The sequence below is a fragment of the Cygnus olor genome, chromosome 6 (genome assembly GCF_009769625.2).
Source record: "Cygnus olor isolate bCygOlo1 chromosome 6, bCygOlo1.pri.v2, whole genome shotgun sequence".
In the NCBI taxonomy this organism is placed as follows: domain Eukaryota; kingdom Metazoa; phylum Chordata; class Aves; order Anseriformes; family Anatidae; genus Cygnus; species Cygnus olor.
Genome location: NC_049174.1, coordinates 22,647,851 through 22,669,274, shown reverse-complemented (window position 1 = coordinate 22,669,274; position 21,424 = coordinate 22,647,851). Strand labels below are relative to the sequence as shown.

Here is a 21,424-nt window from a genome sequence, read left to right as displayed (position 1 = left end):
CTCATAATATAAGTCCATTTGTAATATGGTACACAAAACACAGACATACCATTGCCTGAAAATCCACTTCAGCATCCACAAGAGCTTTGGCTATCTGTGCTGCTTGCTGAAAGTGAACATTATCTGAAAAACGAAGAAAAAAAGGAAAAAGGTAAACAAAATTTTGATTCTGTACTACTATGGGGGAAAAAGCAAAACAACGAACACAGAAGACTCCCCAGCACTGCTGCCTGAAACACAAATTAGTTGAAGAAAGCTGTATTATTTTATTGACGTAAATGTAACAGCCTTGCCCCTTCATGCTTTTGTTTTGTCAGTAGTAGAATTGCAAACCTGTCTGTAATACTAAAATGTCTAATTAACTGCAACTCACCATCTGCTGTTCCATGAATAAGGAGATACTCAACTTCCTTGAATTTTTCAGCTCTGGCCATTACTGTTGAACTCTGAAATTAAAGAAAAGGAAAAAAGAAAAAAAAGGTGCTATTTGTTAGAAGATGATTTGCTACCAACTGACTGATTCCTGTTAACACAGTCTGGGGTTCCTCAGATAAAAGCAGCAACCCTTGCCCGCCTCCCACAAAGTAGCATGTTCACATATCCAACAGCACCGTGTTCACACACAAACCATTCTGCACTGGTCTGCAATTATTACCAAGGGTTGTGTCTGAAAAGTAACAGGCAATTCCAGAGGGGAAGAGTTTTGTGAGTGAGATAGACATTTAATGCATTGCTAACATGTTGTTAGCCTGCAGCACACCACTTGCCATAGGTTTTCTGTGATACTGCAGAGAAGTTAAAAAATGTTGCCATGGCAACAGTGCACCCTATGATAGTGAGGAGAAGATATTACAGAGACTACGTGCATTATCTTCCCCATGAAGATGTACACTACAGTCTACCTGTAGCTAAATTCAACAGAGCTTGTATGTCCTCATTCTCAAGTAAACAATGGCCAAGAAGTTTTAAAGAACACTCTCCCCCAAGTGTGATACAGACATGTCTGACAGAAGAAAAAAAAAAAAACACACAAAACACTAGACCAAATCTATAAGTAGAAGTCAAGCTGCATTTTAGGAATTAAAAGATAATATGGCAATGAAAAAATAATCAGCAACTAACGCAACAAATTAAAAAACACTTAAGTAAGTGACACACTTACAAGGGCCTATTAATCACCTGAGCACTGTGACCAGGTGCTAAAGAATGAGGGAAGTAAAGACTTCAGAGACTGCATTTGGACAAGGAAAGGGAACAGGACAGCGTTTTGCCATGAGGGTGGAAAAATGAAAATGGACAACGTAAGATAGTGGAGGCTTGATAAACTACCCAGCATAATGGGACAATACGTTGAATGAAATTTCCTTCCACTAGCACCCTTATACGGGTTCTCTGCTGAAGATACCTGAATCCCTATGGAAGTTCTCTCTATAGCACTGCAACTTAAAAGCTACTATGACAAAGAAAACAAGTAAAAATTAGGAACAAAAGAATGTGTAATTTTTTTCCTTCTACCTCATACAAAGGCTGTGTCCTTGTGCATGAATTAGTATTTAGCACACCAAAAAATGTCAAATACATTATATTACCAAGAAACAGAAATGTTTTGCTTTTCTTATGTATCTGTGCGCGTGCACACACAAAATATCTTTAAAGCAAACATAAATATTAAATCCCTTTCCCCTTCTGCAAAAATAGCATACTTCAAGCTTTCATAACTGAAATTTGTTCTGTGATGATTATTCAACCACATTTGAAAAACAAGTTCATCGGGAGAAAAAAAAAAAGCAGCAACAAAACACCTCAAATCCATGACACTGTATTTGCCATCTTTTGATAAAGGAAGGATGCAGTTCAGCAAAAGTCCCACATAATGTATAGAAAGCCGTGCACATTGGAAGCATAACACCATCCACTGAAACATGTCGGGATCATACAGTAGGAATTGCTAGGTAAGAGCACCAAAATCTGCAGAGGGGACTTTGTTTCATCAAGAAGCACTGGTACAGCAGCCAACCAAAAGAATGATTTACAAAGCATCAGCCCAGTGATTAAAAAAGAAAATGACACACGCAGTATCCTTTGAATGAAACATTTTGCACATGCGCACAAGGCAACTTGATAGATCTTTATAAGCTTTCTTACAGCAAATAAATGCTGGCTTAAGGGACAGCACACCTTCTGTGTGGAAGCCCAACTTGAGGTACAATTCTGGGAATTTGACTTTCCAAAAGCAGTTTTAAAGAAAATGATGTCACTTATTTTCCCCTTCCAAGCATTAAACAAGATAAAATACTTCAGAAGTAAGGTGCACACAAAAGAGATACTTTTTTTTTTAAAATTACTTTCAAATGATTTACCACTTGCTGTACCCATACTCAACACAGAGAGTCCATTCCCTAAAATGTGCTTTAAGGACATAGTATTTCTGGAAAAAAAAAAAAAAAAAAAGACTGCAGGGTAGGAGCAATCTGAAGTTAGACACAGTTACAACTCAAAAGCAACAGCTAAAAACAACCCCCAAGTGGACTGTATGTAAATGCAACTTAATTTACCCCTTTCCTTTTCATAGTTACACTATTGTGACAATGGTTCTGAAAAGGGACTATGTACAAGTACAGAGAATTAGGCCCTGCTGCGTGTAACTGGCTTTTCTAAAGATCACACAGCAGTCAACATTTTATCAGCACTCAACAAACAAGTTAAGGTTTGGCTGAAACTGAAGGTCTCTCTCCCTTTAGCATATTCTCAGATAATAGAACAAATGTCAAATCAGTACAAGATGGCATATTTACAAAATTGTACCCTGTTTTGCATAACCTAATGATGCAGCAGTTCTTAAGGACTGAACATTTCAAATCTGCTAGAAAAGGATTGCCAAATCTATGACTGTTTCAAACACTTGCCAAAAGCATATCAAATTCAGAGTGAACTGCAAAATAATCTAACAAGTTGAACAGTCTCTTCGGTATGCTTTACATGGCTACTGCATCTGACCTCTGTAGCTCTGGCCTGTTTTAGTCTCAAGTCCTTTACGTCAGGGGACGGTTCTTCCCAGGCAGACAGTTTTTCTCCCATTTAGCCTAGGATCTGTACTGATGTTTTCACAATTGTATTGGAAGCTCCACCCACGCTTGCTCGTTTCTTTTACAAAGCTCTAACTTTAAATACCCTACAACTCACCTAGAAGGCACCGATCACACCTAATTAGCCTCCCCAAAGGATTGCGAGCCATCCCTCAGACTGTTAACAAGCCAGACTTTTCATCCATCAATGTGAAACCTAATGTCACAGTAACACAAAGGTAGGGTGTACCTCTCAACACCACTAGATACCATTTCTTGAGATGACATCACATCACGGTCATTAGCAATACTCTTTGCATTAGGAAGGCACCAGCAGCATGCATCTGCTCTAAGCAGATGTGTACACAGTCCCCTTTCTTTTAAATCAGGGCACACAGTGCAGATTTTATGCAACCTTTCAAGTCAGGTTTACACTGGATGCAGTAGGATAGAGAATATATGATCCAGCACGCAAACCTGACAGTATGAAGGTAACAGTTCAAAAATGCTTTAACAGCTTCAGCTAGGAGAGCTTTTCAGTACATATTTTGCATCGACTTGCTAAACAAATTCATTTCAGGAAATAACCCTTAGCAGTGGGTAAGGGGCCAGGAGGCAGGCCAGGGGTCTGGGGCACTGAAGAAAGGGGCTACAGCCCAGCACGTTCCTTGCTTGAAGTCAGTAATGATCTTCAGTAACAACAAAATCCCATGACTCTTCCACTGTTGTTTTATGAAAAGCAACAAACCCACCTCTCAGGCTATCCACCCATCCCTCCAGGTTTATGTGGAAAAGCAAATTCCAAGTAATGCATTATTTGGGGCTTTTAGCAATGAATGAAGACTTCCTCAAGTTACATTTTCCTGTCTCTAGAAGGAGCAGTGAAGTGTGACAATCTGATCTGTGCAATTACCCCTCCTCCATCTAACCACCATTCTCCCCAATTAGTCCTCTGAGTAACACATTTGAAACCTTTAGCTCTTTGGTACTGGCAGTTTCAACGTGGCCATTGCCAGCAATGGATCCTATGCCAAGAAAATCCGACTCCTGGCTTGAAAGGATTAAACAGTCCTCTGTTGCCATCTGTGCCGTGAAACTGGTGAATGACTTTGTGCACCCAGAGCGTTAACGTTCGTTCTGCACAACGACAGTAACTTCTATTTACACTGCTACCTCACAGACCTCCTACTGTTCCCACTGCCTTAAAGAAACACATTTGGAAAAAGTAGGCAGGCTGCTGCAGGCTGTTGGTCAGCCCCCAGTGGGTCTGAGCAGCTCGCCAATTCAGAGAGACACGGTACAAAGTCTCCCAGCAATCACAACTGATTTCCTCGGTTTTGACCAGGGCTTCTGATACAGCAGTTGACAAAACTAGATCACTGTAGCACTATGGCAAAACAAGCGTTCCAGTCTGTATTTCAGCGCATATATGCATGAACTTTAACATTTTACCATACTTTCAAGTCAGCGCAACAGCCTCCAGCCTTACCCCCCACCCATGACACTGATTTCCAGCCCCCCCCCCCACGCCACAATCAGTCCTAAGCTGTTTTCTAACCTATTTACCAAATTAAAATGAGAGAATGCCCCATCTCTTTTGCTTTAGTATACATGTTTGGTTCCAGCATCACCAGGGTTAAACCTCTCTGAAACATCCCAGTGACAAAGTACCCCTCAGATCACTTACTGTTCTCCAAGAGCTGCTGTATTTCGACCTTGGGTTGAAATTTAACACTTTACAGAAGGCTTGGGCAGCTCTGCCCTACTCTCAGCTGCCTGGAATTTCAAAAAGCCCTTTAGGCAACAAAATGCAGCTGGTACACAGAAGAGCGATGTTACTCCTCTGTAATGAACATAATCTACAGGTATTTTGCTCCCCTTAAAACACCTGGAAATTCCCTAATTTCTGGACAAACATTAGTTATTTTAGATGAAAGTTTAGAAACCCTGTGTTCGTAGAGATGAGGCCAAAATTCTGTCCCTGATGATGATGTTGGCTTCCAGCTGGTCTGCAGTTTGCTTATGAGATCAGAGTACTGACAGATTTGTCTACCTGTAAAGGATTCCTATTACCTAAGAGATTTTGTTTTCCCTGACTAAAGCTTGCAACATCATAAATTGGAAAGTTCACACCATATCCATGTTTTTTAAAATAAATTTCAGAGAAATGCAGTGCATTTTTTTTTTTTAAATAAAACATAGTTTGCCCATGATCATATTAAATTTTAAAACAAATTTGTTTCCTGGTGATTAAAATAAAACTGTTTTTACAGCTTGTTTTACAGTCTGTAAAGTAGCCAAATGGAATTGAACTTAAAAAACAAAACAACAAAAACACAACAAAAAACTACAACAAAAACCAACACACAAAACAAACAACCGAAAACCGACAGCATACAGCAAGGAGTAACTGCCTTGTTTGAATCCAAAAGCATGAAACTAGAGCCCCTAAAAGCACAACGCAACAATTAACACTGGAATGATGAAACACTTAATTCTTCCCCTGGGGAAGGAACAAGACTGTGTAAAAAACAACAGAGTGGCTTAGAAAAGAAACAACACATGTAAAAATGAAATTAAGTGACTTCTTTCTTACATTATAGTTTTTCAGATTATCACTTTCTATAGGAAGGCCCATGTATCGCTCCGTGTATATTGAATCTGTAATAAAAAAATAATCAGAATATACTACTTAGTTTTTCAGTATTTCTGTCTACCAGAAATTTCAGTCTGTTACATACAAAAAGAACGCATACTGGAAATTAAGAAGAGATTGAAGATTAAAAACAGATTTTCCACAATGAGCCACGTAGGTAACCATCATTATTCAGAATATTTAATCTTGTTGCCATGGTCACCTGAATGCTGAATATTAATAAAGTACTTTGTGTCAATGTTACCTTATTGTTATTCTTTCGGTAAGCCTAAGAAAATTGCTGAAAATCTTTCAGTAAATGACTGGCATTTGAAAAAAATAAAGCTTAGAAATTTTATGTAAATGTTTACTACTTAAAAACTATGAAATGAAAATGTTGTAGTGGATTGGGACTCAGCTGGTATCTATCATATATATAGTCAAAATTTAGTATTTGATTTTCCACAGATTTTTCAGCATGATATCCTATCACATTTGCAGATCTGCTGCTTTATTTTAAGCCATACAAACCGACACTATTTCACCATATTCTAATATCCATTGGATTTCTCACCAGTGTTGTCACAGTTTTTTGGTGTTGAATATAACATGCCTCCATAACCCTTTCTTTTATCTACTCAACTCAAAATGTATTTTAAAGATACTGATCTTTATTTAAAATTTAAAAAATAAAAAATAAATTCCCTACCATTCTGTAATATTCATGTCTAAAACATTGAAAACATCTGTACATCCCCAATGGACTACTACAAATATCTGTCAGTATGCTCTGAGCTGCTGACTTAGCCAGAGCACACAATACACTCTTATACAGCCTCTGTGCTGGATGCAGAATAAATTATACCTTTATTTAGCAGAAGTTTGCCATGGAAAGCTTTCCTTTGAAAGTTTTTGGACGTATCAAAGCAAGAAGAATATCAATATATGGTCACATTGTATTAACACATACTATATTGTCAACTATATATTTTTTTTAATCTGGGAGAAGGTCCCCTACGACTGTTTTTATAGCCTCATGCAATATACAACTTTACACAGTATAAGCCTGAGGCATGTATAGACTAGTCCATTTGTTCAGTTTTAGCTCATATCAAGCTATTCATAAGACTAGATTTATAAAGTCCGGATTTTACACTCTAAAAAGAAAAATAGAGAGGAAATTCAAATTCTATTGTCATTTTAAGAGACAAGTTTGAGGACATGAAATTTGATGTTAGGTCTCACAGTTCTTTTTAAAAAGTAGCATTTTAAATACACAGAATCTACTAATGATGGATTGCTGATATTCAGTACTGGTCTCAGCTCCTCAGAACACATGGCAGCTTTGGAATACAACTGCAGACACATTAGGGTATTACTAAAAATATTATAACAATTTTCCATCATTAAAGGTCATAGAGATTATCTGGAATTGTGGATCTGACTTTTTAAAATAAGAAATAAAATTTAGGAAACTGGTTTAATTCTGAAATGCAATACCCATGAGTTCATAAAAACAGACCAAATGGCATTTACATGGCATCTAGTAGATAATCAAAGTTCTGCGCTATGAATCAACACTTTGCAGCATGTGCACTGCAAGACATATGGGAATCCTTGTAACAAGGAAGCCATCACATACCATAATATTGCCAACGTGACACAGGGGCAACCGCTATTCCACACTTGAACACGCCGCTTCCAGAGCCAAGCACCATGGAGGTCACATATCCCCCATAAGACTGAGAAGAAAACATTGCTGTTATTTTAGTCAGAAAGAAAAGGATGGGGCCCATCTGCTAAACGGTTCATCAGACATTTATAGGCTCAGCGTTTTTCATATTAATGAACTCCATTCTGAATTTGGGTCAGATCTCACCCAGCCTGCTCAGTGGGGGAAACAGGCATCAAACAGCGCATGGCAGCTGTGGCTCTGATGAATGAGAGCTTGCTGTGGAAAAGGGGTGCAAACGCCACTGAACTGTGACTCAGCTTAGAATGACAGTGTTTGGTAGCACCGTAGGCAGCAGCGAAAGACAGGAAACAAGACACTGCTGAACCACTGTGTCCCTCTCCATGCTGGTGAAGTGGGTGGAAGAAGAGTGGAGGCCCACAACGCGCTTGATGAGTAGTTGCACCAGGGCACCCAAAAATTTACAACTCCCTCAGAGTAGGCCTACGGCAGCTCACTTGCTAACTCTCCTCCAAAGCGTCAAGAGCAAGACTGTGACTGGGGAGTGAAGGATCTTCTGCTGAGTCTGTGGGAGGAACTGTGCAGCAATACACTTCTTAGTATGCACAGAAAATTCACTTGCAGTCTATCCTGATACACAGATGAGTAAATATCTGACACACTTGAGCATTCAGGCAGCAAGATACCTAAACAATGTCACCGACTGCCCAAATGACTGCCCTCACTATAGTTTGAAGAGGTTATTTAAGAAAATGTGACCACCCACATTCAAAAAGAAGAGCAATTTTTGGATCTCGTTCTTGTCTTGAAAACAGATTACAGGCAAATGGTAACTTTAGTTCAAAGCCACATGTTTGCTCCAACTTCAATACTCAAGTCCTCTCAATGAGATCAGCAAACTAACACATGTACTTACTAATTATCCATGTATGGGTAATTACATGTACCTACTAAAAACCCACATATGAATACGTTATCTAACCTGGCAAAATGAATGTACCTAGTGAGAAGCTGACAATCTGAAAACTCAAGAAAAAGAAATTCTCTTGGCCCACAGGTTCGATACCCAGGATACGTAACCCCCAACCTAGCCCCAGGAGGACTGCTCTTCAACTAGTCATCCTGAGACTCATAAGGAGTAAGATGGGAATGCATTAAGTCCTCCATTTCTGCAGAAAAAAAAATCCCTCCTGCTACAGTTCATTATACACTTGACTTCATACTACAAAGATGTGTTTATCCCCATAAGAAAAGGCACTAAGGGAATCACTGACATCATCATCTTGCCACCAAGCAATTATTCACTGGTGCCCACCATCAGCAATTTAGTTCAAGATCCTGCATGCCATCCTGCACATACTTAAACAGAAAGCACGCAACAAACACCCCTCGACACCAGAAAAAAATGTTACAATTAAATAATAAGCCAGCCAAACTAATTTGAGTACTTACCCAACCCCAAATAGCTATTCTGTCCTTATCAACAAAGCTCATTTCAGAAAATTTTCTAAAAGCAAACAGAATAATTTAATGCTTAATGGATTGCAGGTCTCTGCCATGATACAGATGTGCCTATTTTCCATCATGTTGGCCCTTTTCACCTCTATGAATAAGCATGTCCCACTTCACAGTGACTGTAAAACCTGGAAGGTCTGCAAAAACACTTAAACACCCACTGATATTTGTATCACTTGCTGGAATTAAGTTAGATCCCTCAGTTGCCCTTCTCCCCCCCACACACACTTCTCTCTCCCCCCCTGCCCCCCCCCCTTTTTTTTTTTTTAAATAAAAAAGCTACACTCAAATTGCAGCAGCAAGGGACATGTCAACATCTATAAATCCAAGTGAGGGTTTAAAAAAGAACAAAAAAAATCTGAAACACTATTTGTTTAAACTCCTTAACATTTTAAAATCCCCAAAAGCAAACCCCAGAAGTTGAATTCTATATGATTCAGAGTCATACTGACACCATTAAGTTCAGTGAGGTTCTACAGCACAAATCAAGCGATGAAAATCAACTACAATATAAATGCTTGGAACTGTAGCACATGCAAGTCTCAGTCACTAGAAAAACTTGCAAAAAGCTTGGAGTAAAACTTTTAGCTACCCATTCAAAAGTAGTGTGCTTTACTTAATAATGTGACAGTTATCATCTCTATAAAAACAGCAATATGGTAAACTTGTTATTAAAACCTTAACTCGTCTCTTTTTAAGCATAAAATGATGGTTGGCCCTTAAATGACGTTCCAAAAAAATGAACATCGAATTTAGTTATGTTTTAGCCAGTAATTTCAAGATGACCATTCAAAACATTCACCTGTTTCCCTGCACAGTAAGCATGGAAAAGAAGGAACACTTATTGACCATTTCACTGTAGCTCACCTAGCTGCTGAAATCTGATCTTCCACTTCATAGGTTCCCAGTTTTCGGTTTATTGCATGCATGATTTCATCCCCTTGGTATCCACTTCCTCTGCCATCAAAGCTTGCTACAATGATCTGCTCTGTACTTGCAAGGTACGTAGCCCAGTTAATCCGGAAGGCATAATCTACTTTCTGACTACAGGGTCCTGCATACCTGGATGAGAAGTCCCACAGAATTCAAGCATTTAGTCTTCACATAGTCTCTCATTGAGCATTTGAAGCACAGTTATTCCTGACAATTTTCAGCAACCAAAGAAGGGCGAACTTTTAAACTAGACCGAGTGAAAAAGAAAAGCATCACCAACTGACTCCACACTGGTACTTGCTTGGACATTAAAAGCAATATGCTTTTTGAAATTTGAATTTTGTTTTATTGCTTTTTGCTGTAATAAGAAACTTTCTTGATTTTGACTTTAAATGGCTTATCAGAAATCTGAACCAAATTCTTCCTTGTATGCTTTGGCATATCTGAGTTTCAAAGTGATGATGTACAGCTATTTCTCTTCCATTTACTCATTTATCTGGTTAAAGTCTGAAATCAACAAACAGCCTTACCTAAAGGAAAACGAAAGGAATCTACTTTCTGCATTTTTACTGTTTCATCAGTGAAATTAAGTGTTCCTTACAGTCTAAGCAAACTATTTTTTACACACATCGTGAAAAAGGAATAAAAGATTTAAATTGTAACTTTAAAATAAAGTACTTGGAAGCACGTGAGCACTATGAAATCAGAGCAAGTACCTGGATGGTAAAATTATGTTTGCAATGCACTCCCTAGCTGCTGTCCAACAGAAGGCCCACCAGAGTAAGAAATGAACAAGTGGCTCTTATTGCTCTATAACCCATTTTTCCCAGTTTTGAAAGCAAAGAAAAGCTATTAGGAATTCTCGATATCTAACTTTGTTTCTGTACACTACAGATCCTCTCACTGCTGCAGGAATTTCTTAAGATCACTATGAAGCAGAAGTGATCCTGACAAAGGCACAGGTAAGTTGATAAAAACAGAACCAAAACCAAAAGAAATCTTAACAAGCAAAGAGCACTAACTGCTCATTGAAAGGTTCAATAGGCAAAAATTATATAATATAATTTGGTAGCATTGTAATAAAGATGTATCTAAAAATTAACAGCTGCTTTCTTTGAGGAGTCATCTCTTGGTAAACAAAGGAAAAGGTTAACATTTCTGTTGTAATTAATTGCTAATTTTCAGTAATTTCCAGTTAGAAGAAAACATACCACCAAGAACAGAAATGCTTGAGGAAGAATGGACAAAAAAGCACGTGTTTGCAGTCTGTTTGACATGTCTTGTTTTATGCTTTTAGTTTGTTTCTCAAAATAGAAAAAAAATGAGTAGAATAATTGTCTGGTCATTTGTTCACCTGAATGCGAATAACTCTCACATCTTAAATTCAGATTTAGATCTGAAGGTCTGGTCAACCCTCTCGAAGGAGAGTAAGGTCTTCAAAAAACAGCAGTTTTCTTTTTCCTGACAAAAAAATGATTTTGTGAAAAAAATATTTTTTTCATCTTTTTAACACAAGGATAGGCAAGCCATGGTAAATCCAACTTTGTATTAGCTTATTTACTGGCTTGACCTGACACGGCTTATCTCACTTTCTTCTCTTACCCCTTGAATTTGATAAGCTGCAAGATAGTCATTTTACCAAAATGTAGAAAGCAGATACAACAGATATTTTGCAGAGTAAGATGATGCTCCAGAAGCAGTAGTCACACACAAAAGACAATGGTTCCTGAGCTACTCACTTCTTCCTTACAATGCTGCTGCACAACCAGCTCAAACAGTAAACAAGCAGCAAAGCCAAAGCAGCTCCTTAGGTCTGCACCCTTCAACATTTGGGCAATTACTGATGAGCGTCCATGCTTGCACATCATCACTCACCTCATACGGGACTGGCACTGAAGGTACACTTAAAGTTGTTTCTTAAACCTACTCAACTTTAAAGTTAAGGGCTTAGCACACTTCCTCCAGACTTCACAACACTGCTTATTGACTAATAGGTTCTCCCAGGATTTCACATAATATTTTGAGAAAGTGAGACAAACCAGGATTACTTGAGTTGATAAAGGAAAGGCTGTGCCCAATGTTTGTAAGAAAAAAGAAAAATACATCTTTGCTTTTCATCACAGACAAAAATCTAGTTTGGTTTTCAGTTAGCAGATATACTTGGGTGAGGAAGGGGCTAAATCTTAAAACCTTATAATTATGACTTTTAAGGTCTCGAATTTAAGAAAAAACAACGAATACAATTTTGACCACAGGATGCAGTTTGCCAACACCAGTTGACAGTCAAACATCACAGAGAAAATGCAATGTCATACTTACTACTTTAGCGTTAAGATAAATAGCTTATTAAAGGTTTAATTTTGGAATGTAGTTTAATTCAAAATTATTCCTAAAGAACTCTAAGAGCAGAGAAGGTGGTAAGCTAACACTAACATCCTGGCTTTTAATTAAGATACAGAATATACCTGCTTCACTGCCACCTGCAAAATAGGCACTTGTTAAACATTACATCATCTTACGGTACAGGAATCTATCACAAACTGGGATACACCTCATTTTCATTCTCTTAAAATTCCTTCAAGAAGTAATTGGGAAACAACTGGCATGTTTTCTAATCTTATTAAGAGAATCTGAAGTACATGAAAGTGATTATTAACATGAAATTGCCACGTAACTCGAATACTCACACATCAAGGAGCAGAGGGTACTTCTTTGATGAATCAAAATGGGGAGGCAGTATCATTTGATACCACAGGTCTAAAAATGAAGAGAGTTTGACTTTGGTCAGTACTCCAGTGAAAAAAATCAACATGCATTGTAATTTATACAAGGACATTTGAGTCAATTAAAAAGCTTTGTCTGAACTGTCCGAATATATACAGATAAAGGTTCCTAGCTAGTCAGTAATATTTTACAGCAAAGTTAGCAGAAAGTCTGAAACTGGAATGTTTAAAATAATAATAATAATAAAATTTAGGAAATCAACATGCTGTCTTGTAGCATTATACACTTACATGTAAAATTAGGTACGTCTGCAGTGGGAAATCTAACACTAGCTCACAAATGTTTCTCTACCCTAATTTTTCTCCAGCACTAAATTCTAAATATTAACCACCTACCAGATAGGTTTGCAAACCATCACAGAAACATACCCAAATATCTATTATTTCTCAAGCAACATTTTTCTGATTCTATCCATGTTACTTTTTGTACCAAAGGTGTCAGTGAGTTAGCTGATTATTTTAAATGCACACCAGGTAAGTTTTGCAATTGGCTTCACTGGTTGCTCATTGATTTTAAAATTATCGATACTGAAAAGGAAGCATGAAGTAATGATGATGGACCGCGCTGCATTAATGGCTAGAGTGCAAGTATTACAGGAATTTGTCCTGATATGAAAATACAAGACATCAAAACTGAAAAAAATTGTAAGTCTTAATTGAGCATTAAAAAAAACACCTAACTTTTCCTTTTCCATCATCTGTGTACTCTATAGTCATGGGAGTCATCTTTAATTTGATAAGTACATACATGGATTTGCAAGCAGACTCTGAACTTGAAGTAGGACTACATAAATGGACTTATTTCTCCTATTTGTGACATTAAAAATAGATTCCCCTTACCCAAAAGCTTTTACCCTGAAGAGATGAAGTAGTAAGAACAAAGAGGAATAAAAAGATGAATACACAACTGACAGCACGAAACCTCCTCTTTAAACCTCCATCCTGCCTGGAAGATTTCATCTTTAGCCCTAGTAAAAATGTGACTAAAATAAAAGACAGAAAACACAAAGATAAAGACAGTTATTAAATAAATAAGATAACAGCGGAAGGAGGGAGGCATCAAAAAGAACAGTTCACAATCATTGAGAGAAATCAATACAGTTTGTAAAATATAATTTCATTAAGAACATTCATTTATCATGAAGAAGTTTGTCATGAAGAGAAAAGCTAGTAGCAAAGGCTGGAGCAAGAACAGTTTAGACAGTACCAGGCCTACCACTGCCATTCTATCTGATGTTCCTTAGCCAAGGAGCATGCCAAGGAAGCATCTGTACCCAGACACGCAAATATAAGCACTATTAGCAAAGCATTACCGGTTCATTTTCTAACATTTCATTATTCAGAAGTTGGTGCAATCTTGAAGCATGAACATGCTTTCAACAATGTGACTGTTCAATCAAAATATTCTCCAACAGAAAGTCAAAGGTAATCTTGAAGTGTAGCCTAAATAGTTTTGCAAGCTTTCCCCTCTTACGTTGCATGTTCATTTTTCAATAATAACTGTATTTCTCCTCCACTGTCCCCACCTGCTGTAACCAACCAAAGAGATTTGTGCCTGTAAATTAAGGCTCACTTGAATACAGAATTTAATTTAACATGCTTATTAACTTTGTGCCCCCCCTTTGTAAAAAAAAAAGTTGGTGGTAGAGACTGCTATTTTTCAGGTAACTGTCATTGAAGAAAGGGGAGCTAAGCCACATCATGAAAATATCCAAGATACTGTGCTATGGGGGGGGGGGAAAAAAAAAAAAGCATATTTTAGATCAGAATGTTTGGGGATTAAAAAAAAAAAGAAGTCTTGCCTCAAAGTATGGAGTAACTGCAAAAATATTTGCTACACCCATCTTTTCTGTCATGCTTTCTAGCAGAGGAGCTTGAAACACTTGGTGAAATGGGGAGAAAAAAGTAAAGTGTGTTTTTTGAACTTACTATATCCACCTACAGTAATGGAGTCAATTTTTTTCGAAGGCATCTGAATATCTTTCAATGAATTGTCCAGTTCTGTGTTATTTTCCAAGTACCTGAGGACTAAATGACAGACTTAATAAGAGTCAAAGAACAAACATTTTATTTTCAAATACGTTACTCTCTAATTATGAACCACTTTAAAATTCAATTTGAAAAGATGGCAACCTACTTTGTAGTCTCAGTTTACTGCAGTTTTTGTTTTTCTTCTCATAATTCTATGTTTATGGTATAGCTTTTCTTCAGTAATTTAGCAAAGTTTCTGCATTTTCCATCTAACTGCAGTTTCACAAAAAATGAACAATTATGCAATAAATAAGACATGCATTACTTACTGTTTTCTAGCACAATGTAAAATAATGCTAAATAATGTATGAATAAATGCATGCTGAGCTATATAGTTTATCCTTTTGGTAAACTATAGTAGAGAAAGAAAGGGTAAATTTCATTTCAGACAAAAGTGAGATGTTTTAATTATTATACTAAGCAACGAGAATAAAATCAAAATAAATTTCCAATGCAAGTTCCTGGTTTAACACAAATCATGTTTTAAGACAATCTCACACCTTGGTCATCACTGCTTCTGTGCAGAGTAGACATGGGCAGGCCAGGACCTGTTAACAGAGCACAAAACCTTCATGTTTGCACGCAGTCTCAAAATAAAACTCTCAAAGTAATTGGAAGTTGGGGAATCACAAAGGCTCAGGACGCATTTCCATCCAATCTGCAGAGACTGCATTTTCAGTTATTGGGGCCCAAACTCAAACCACAGCATCACATAAAATATCCAAACTATTTTGCAGGCAAACCATGTGATTGTGAGGTACTGAGGTACATATTTTTCAGGAGGAAATTTTAAGGAAGATTTTATTTTTCCCCACCCTCTGATTAATTTATCCCTTTTACCTAGTACAAGCACTTACAGGTCAGAGACAGACTGCAGTCCCAGTGCATAACATATGTTTATACTCACTGGATTCTTTGAACAGCGCTACCTATCTTAATTTTGTTCCCACAGAGAACTTCCCTTCACCCAGCCTATTGCTTGCCTTGCCCTCAGATCCTCCAGTTTGCTTCTACCAGCAGAGCTCTCCATGCACAGCACATTCCCTCAGATTGCACAACTGTGTGCAGTGCTTTATAGGAACAGCCTGGAAAAAAGAAGCAAGTTTTCCTACAGAGCATTACCAATGATTTCCAGTCTGCAAATGACTCACTGGCAGAGAAATTTCCATCTATTATCTGGCCCTGAAGTAAGGCTTTACTTCCCTTTGTCACAAAACAATTGTGATGAAGGAAATTTAATCTGAAGGATATGCTGTTTTTGCTCATTCAACATGCTCTGTAGTAGATGCAGTTCACTATCATTTTTAGAACGTTGCACATGGCATCTATCATAAGGGCAGCTCCTGAGGAGATTCAGGCTTGCACAAAGACCAGGAATGTTTTCACCCTTTTCAGGTCCATTAATGGATCGGACTATCATTTTTTAACCTTGTAATTGTTATTAAGGTGCTTTTAAGCCTAGGAAGGAGTATGTTTTTCTGCTGCCAATGCATCTATCCAATGATATCAACACACATAATAGTTACACAGCGCGTATCAAGATCTTGACGAAGTGAACTTCCCCACCCAACTAAACAGCAAGTCATGTTTATGTCAATTAATTTTGGATGTACTCACCATGACAATCTAGCTGATAATACTGTGCATCGTTGCTGAAGGACACAGAATAATACCGGCATCTTTCTTGATTCAGATCACAGCTAACACATTTAGCAGGATTTGGACTGCTTTCCAAGAGCACTCTGCAAAGTAGATGAGCTTCATTTCAGAGATAAAAGACTTTTTTTTTTTTAAACTGTGCCGAACAAAAATATATGTTTTTAAGTAAGATGACAATGAAATATGATACAATTCAAAAGCAAAGCCCTTATTGACATAAATAACAGATAAAGCAGACTTTAATTTTTTGTGTTTAGTTAATACTGGAATTATCATAGCAAAAGTAAAGCATGAGAGGTTTTCTTTAGGGGCAGGTTGCTTAAGGATTGTTGCTTCTTTTCACAATTTCCCTTTATCAACTAAATTTACAGAAAAATACTAGTGGTTTTTTTTTTTTTTTTTTTTTTTTTTACAGTTCATACTTCTATATTGATTTTAATTAAATATTGCATATAGAATCCCACATTAGACTATGAACATCCCAATCTTTTACTTCATAATACTTTATCTTAAAATTTTTCACTAACAAGTTTTTACTCATACTGTAGAACACATTTCTTACTTATAAAGATTTCTTCCTCCTGGAGTCCCACTGTTTTCATTACTAATGTAGTATCTAGAAGAGCAAAACATACTGATTTTGGTGAAGTATTTAAAATACATTACAATATTTAAAGGATTATCTTACATGTTTAGATCAGATTTTTACTAAATTAAATAGCACCTGCTTGTACTCCTTCCTACTTGATTGTTAAAAGACCTCCTGGTAAGAAACCATATATTACTTACAATACTTACAAAAAGTTATTGGTTACAGCTGCTATGCTGATTACTTCCCATTTTCCTGTAGTAATAGGTACTGGAGCCTGGAGGGGGAAAGAAAGGCAAGATAAAAACTAGAACATGAAGATCCTTCATCACCAGCAGAAACACAAGTCAGAAGTGGCAGTCCTACAACTTCTAGCTTACCTCTGAGCCATTTATGTAATGGATATGCTTGTATCCTCCTGCATTGCTGAAGACTTTGTAGTAGGTAGTATTGTCGGGTGCAAAGTAAGGGACAGAGGGCTGAAACTAGAACACCAGAGAGATGTCTATTAAAGCAAACAACAAAACTCCAAAACCAAAAAATGATAAATTTAGGTTTTGATATCTCTAAACAGAAGTTTCAATACTTAAAACAATATTTCAGTGAGATATTTTGCCTGCTGACTTAGTAGGTAGGACCTGCAGCTACTACCCTGACAGTAAAAACACTTAAAATATTTCCTAGCACCTTAGGGGCAGAATTTCCCAAGTATTAATCCTCTGGTAATGATGGATGCCCTTCCTTACCTCTCTTGAAACTGAAGTACAACAGCTGTTCCTAGTTTCCTAAAAAGATAGGAAACAATACACGCTTCTACCTTTAAAGTCATTGCTTTATTCTGTTCAACATGAAGCTGTGCCCTATAGCAATGTAAACACTGCGAGCACATTTTCTTTGAATTTCCCTTTTAAAACACACATTTGTGAACACATCTTTGAACTTTGAAGTTTTTTTTTTTTTTTTTAGCTTGACAATAAAAAAATTCCCCCCTTTTTCAAAGAAAACAAGATGCTTTTCAAGAGAATATTTTACTAGGAAGTAGGTGATTACAAAACACCAGAGGAGCAAAACTGGAATGATATGTTCATGAAGGAGCTATCCAATTATCAATTTGGAGGGATGGAAATGAGTTAATTCCTTCTACTGACTGTATTTTGGACATGCTCCACATGGTAAAGAGAAAAACAGGAATTAAACTGAGTCAAGTGAAATAAAAGCTATTTCTGTAATACGTGTACAAAACATCTAAACATTAATTAGCCAATAGACTCATCACAATCTCTCTGAGATGTTATACCCATTTTTGAAATGAAAAGTGAAACAGAAGGATAAAGTGACTTGCCTCCGGTCACTCTGTAAGCAATGACAAAACTTGAGACACCCTCACAGACATTCTCCAGACAGTCTCACCTTCTTTCCTAGCAATATTTTTGCACAAAACACCCTGACAAATACTTTGCTAATTTCTCTCCTACCACAGTCTTGCTTTTTCACAGGGTGACTTTCCTTCAACTCAGCTAGCAAGCTCTAACTTAGCTCATGAACTGGAAACCTTACTGCAGTAACACAGGCTGTGAAAGTTCTGAGCATTCTTAAATTAAGTAAAATTTCATCTCTATTTTTTGAAAAAGAAAATACTTGGGATATAAAGAAAGAGAGAAGTACATGTTTTATGCATACATAAATGTGTACATTAAACACATGAAATGTATATAAATACATGTGTATATACACACATACATACATATATGTTATCTATTTTAAAACATGCCTTATCAGTCAAGTATCATTTTATCATCTGTAAGTAGAAAGAATAGTAAGGCATAAGGATATCTTTCTTATCCACTCTTCAATCCTCCCTACTTTCCACTCCCTTCTCAAATCCAAGAACCATACAGTGAGATTATCTTTTCCTTCCAACAGCTCCTAAGATGTGGGCTGTCTCTTTAAAAGAAAGAAAAAACCAACAACCTAGTTTAATGGCACAGACTCGCATTTTGCCCTCTCATTTTGCACAACTGTTTACAAAGTCTGCAGCTTGATCATCACATTGTCTAATTGTGAAGCCTTTGCTGCAGAGAAGGAAAATGTGTCAGCGCTAAGGCCTTCCTTTCCATATCAAATTTGACAGCAGGTGGGTTGATCTCTCATCTTCATACTGCGGATGATTTCATCCCTGCTGTTGCCTCCCTCTTTGCATTTCTTTAAACTTTCATTTTTGACTTCAAAAGTGAATTAGTGACTAAAGCATAATCAGTGTGTGGAAAATGCGGGAGTGGAAAGTGTACTCTGTGTTCTCATCAAAAACTCTAAAACTCATTTCTCCCTCCAAGTCTGAACTTTTGCATCTCTGCTTCACTTCCCCCAGATCTTCTGTGTAGTTCATTAGGTGCCTACTCTCTACCATGTACAAAAGGATTGAGAGGCAGCTTGGAAAACATCATCCAGACAGTAGCAATTGCTTTGGCAGAAGTGTATGAAAATTTTAATCTGGTCAGCTGTATGCATCTTGTCCCCAGTTCTCTCCAATGGATATTTGGGGTTGAGGAAAAATATAAATAAATGTACAAACAAACAAAACAATAACAAAAAGGAAAACAAACGAGGAGAACCTGGAATTGTCTGTTCCTGAAGAAACCAGGGAGAACCTGAAACACTAACATTGACTCTTGTCCTCTAAACCTCTCCTCCGATTCAATTTGAAGGTTATAGGATACATTTCTTAATGTTTTATCCCCTAGATCATTCTGGAGGTCGCAGAAAGACTGGATAGCAGCCAAACCAGCATAGCCGACAACTCCCCCAGTATAAATGGAATTCTGAATCCTGGCTTCTGTACCCTCCTAACTACCACTACTGAAGTAATAGGTCAGAATTAAAAAGGAGTCTGGAAGGAGCACTCTGCTTTTTGGCAAACTGAACATGATGCACAGGTCACGGAGGATGCAGTTACAGCTCGAGCCCACAGCGCACTGTCAGCCCAACCTAGGGAGTTCTGAAAGCCATACCCACAATAGTTTAAAAATGGGAGTGGGGATGTGTTATGACTGTTTAAGACCATCTTTCCTATGTAGGTAAAATGAAATGAGTGAACGGATCAGACCTGCACACAAGAGCATTGCAACTGGTAAGAAGCTCATAAGAAAATTTCTTAATTATCAGTGTTATTTAACATGTTGCAGTTTTAGAAATTGAACACTCACTCTGCCAATCCAGCCAGTTGTACTTTCTTCCGTACGTTGTTTTTCCTAAGAAAGATAAAACAAACAATCCCACAACATTTATGTTTATTTTATAGCAGCCTATGTTTCTACAAATATAAATATACAGAGATACTCCACTCCTATCTAGTCTCATTTATCAAACATTGTGACTCTCCCACCTCAGTTTTCTTACCTGTGGACATGTCCAATTTCTAGTAGTATTTTCAAAGTCACAGACTGTGAGGACTGAAAAATTCTGAATTCTTCTGAGCCACTGCAGACAGATCCTTTCATCTGTTACCCACGTTACAACGCTCAAATAATGATCCCTGAAAACAGCAGTAACATTAAATATTTAAAATCCTATCTGTAATAATATATTATACAATAGCATTCAGTAATTCAGTGAATGAAACTCATCTGGCTATTTTCATTTCAATGTATTCTTCCAAGGATAAACACTGATGCAAACCTAATTGTGGCATTTTTGTTGTTGTCAATTGTTTTTGTTGTTAGCAGATGCATTAGTTATTATTATTCATACAAAGAATGCAAAAGAATTATATAGTTTGTACATACATACTTCCAGGAAGACTGCAATTAAATCCTAGCAGTGAGATCACTATTCTCTAGTGCAAGAAATAACAGCTACTCCAGACAGCCCATACATGGACTTAATTAAATGTACTGTGTGTATCTAAAGGAAATTCTTCTTAATATTATTTTGTATGGGCCTTGTATTTTGGAATTTTAATCTTTGCTGCATTAAGTTGATTGCTGCTAAGCACTTGGAGCAATACACATCTTTGTTCAATGCAGTACTTGCTTCCATTAGTTAGAATGGAAGGAGAGATTACACCAACAACAGATATTACTATTTGAATATCAAATAGTTGACATGAAGTATTGGACTATCCAAAAAACAATAATAAAAAAATCATGTATCATTTTCCTGAACATTCTTGCGTATTATTTTTTAAAAAGTACCACATAAAATTTAGTGATTTGTTTACCATTACGATCTGTTAGATGTACTCTTTTTTTCTTATTTTAGATCTCTCTTATCTCCTAGAAGCCTTATGAACTAAAATAAAATAAACCTCCCCTCCAAGGCAAGTATGCATTTTCAACCAGAATTTGCACATTTGACTTAGTTCCAAGTTCATGTTCCCTTTTTCCCAAAGTTAGTTAACAAAAATGCGTGGGAAGTTTTGTGAGAGTGAATATCTTCATGATCATAAAATGGGGGAAAGAGAGAAGAAGAAAAAAAAAAAGTGGGAAAAAAAGTGGAAAAGACTACAATTAACATGGATGGATT

General features: G+C 37.1%; 1 protein-coding gene across 2 annotated transcripts in view; it reads right to left on the bottom strand.

The window, feature by feature from the left end:
• DPP4 (dipeptidyl peptidase 4) overlaps positions 1-21,424 on the bottom strand; it is a 43,949-nt gene that overhangs the window by 3,955 nt on the left and 18,570 nt on the right. The window contains exons 11-25 of one of the 2 annotated variants that reach the window (XM_040561259.1): positions 20,300-20,435; positions 20,107-20,151; positions 17,284-17,388; positions 17,113-17,180; positions 16,877-16,930; positions 16,273-16,397; positions 15,156-15,203; positions 14,554-14,652; positions 12,529-12,598; positions 9,776-9,970; positions 8,846-8,900; positions 7,343-7,442; positions 5,662-5,726; positions 374-446; positions 50-123 (exon numbers count right to left, since the gene is read on the bottom strand). In XM_040561259.1, coding sequence (XP_040417193.1) covers positions 50-123; positions 374-446; positions 5,662-5,726; positions 7,343-7,442; positions 8,846-8,900; positions 9,776-9,970; positions 12,529-12,598; positions 14,554-14,652; positions 15,156-15,203; positions 16,273-16,397; positions 16,877-16,930; positions 17,113-17,180; positions 17,284-17,388; positions 20,107-20,151; positions 20,300-20,435 — 1,312 coding nt within the window. The remainder of the gene's footprint in view (positions 1-49; positions 124-373; positions 447-5,661; positions 5,727-7,342; positions 7,443-8,845; positions 8,901-9,775; positions 9,971-12,528; positions 12,599-14,553; positions 14,653-15,155; positions 15,204-16,272; positions 16,398-16,876; positions 16,931-17,112; positions 17,181-17,283; positions 17,389-20,106; positions 20,152-20,299; positions 20,436-21,424) is intronic. The other variant, XM_040561260.1, reaches the window with a different exon arrangement.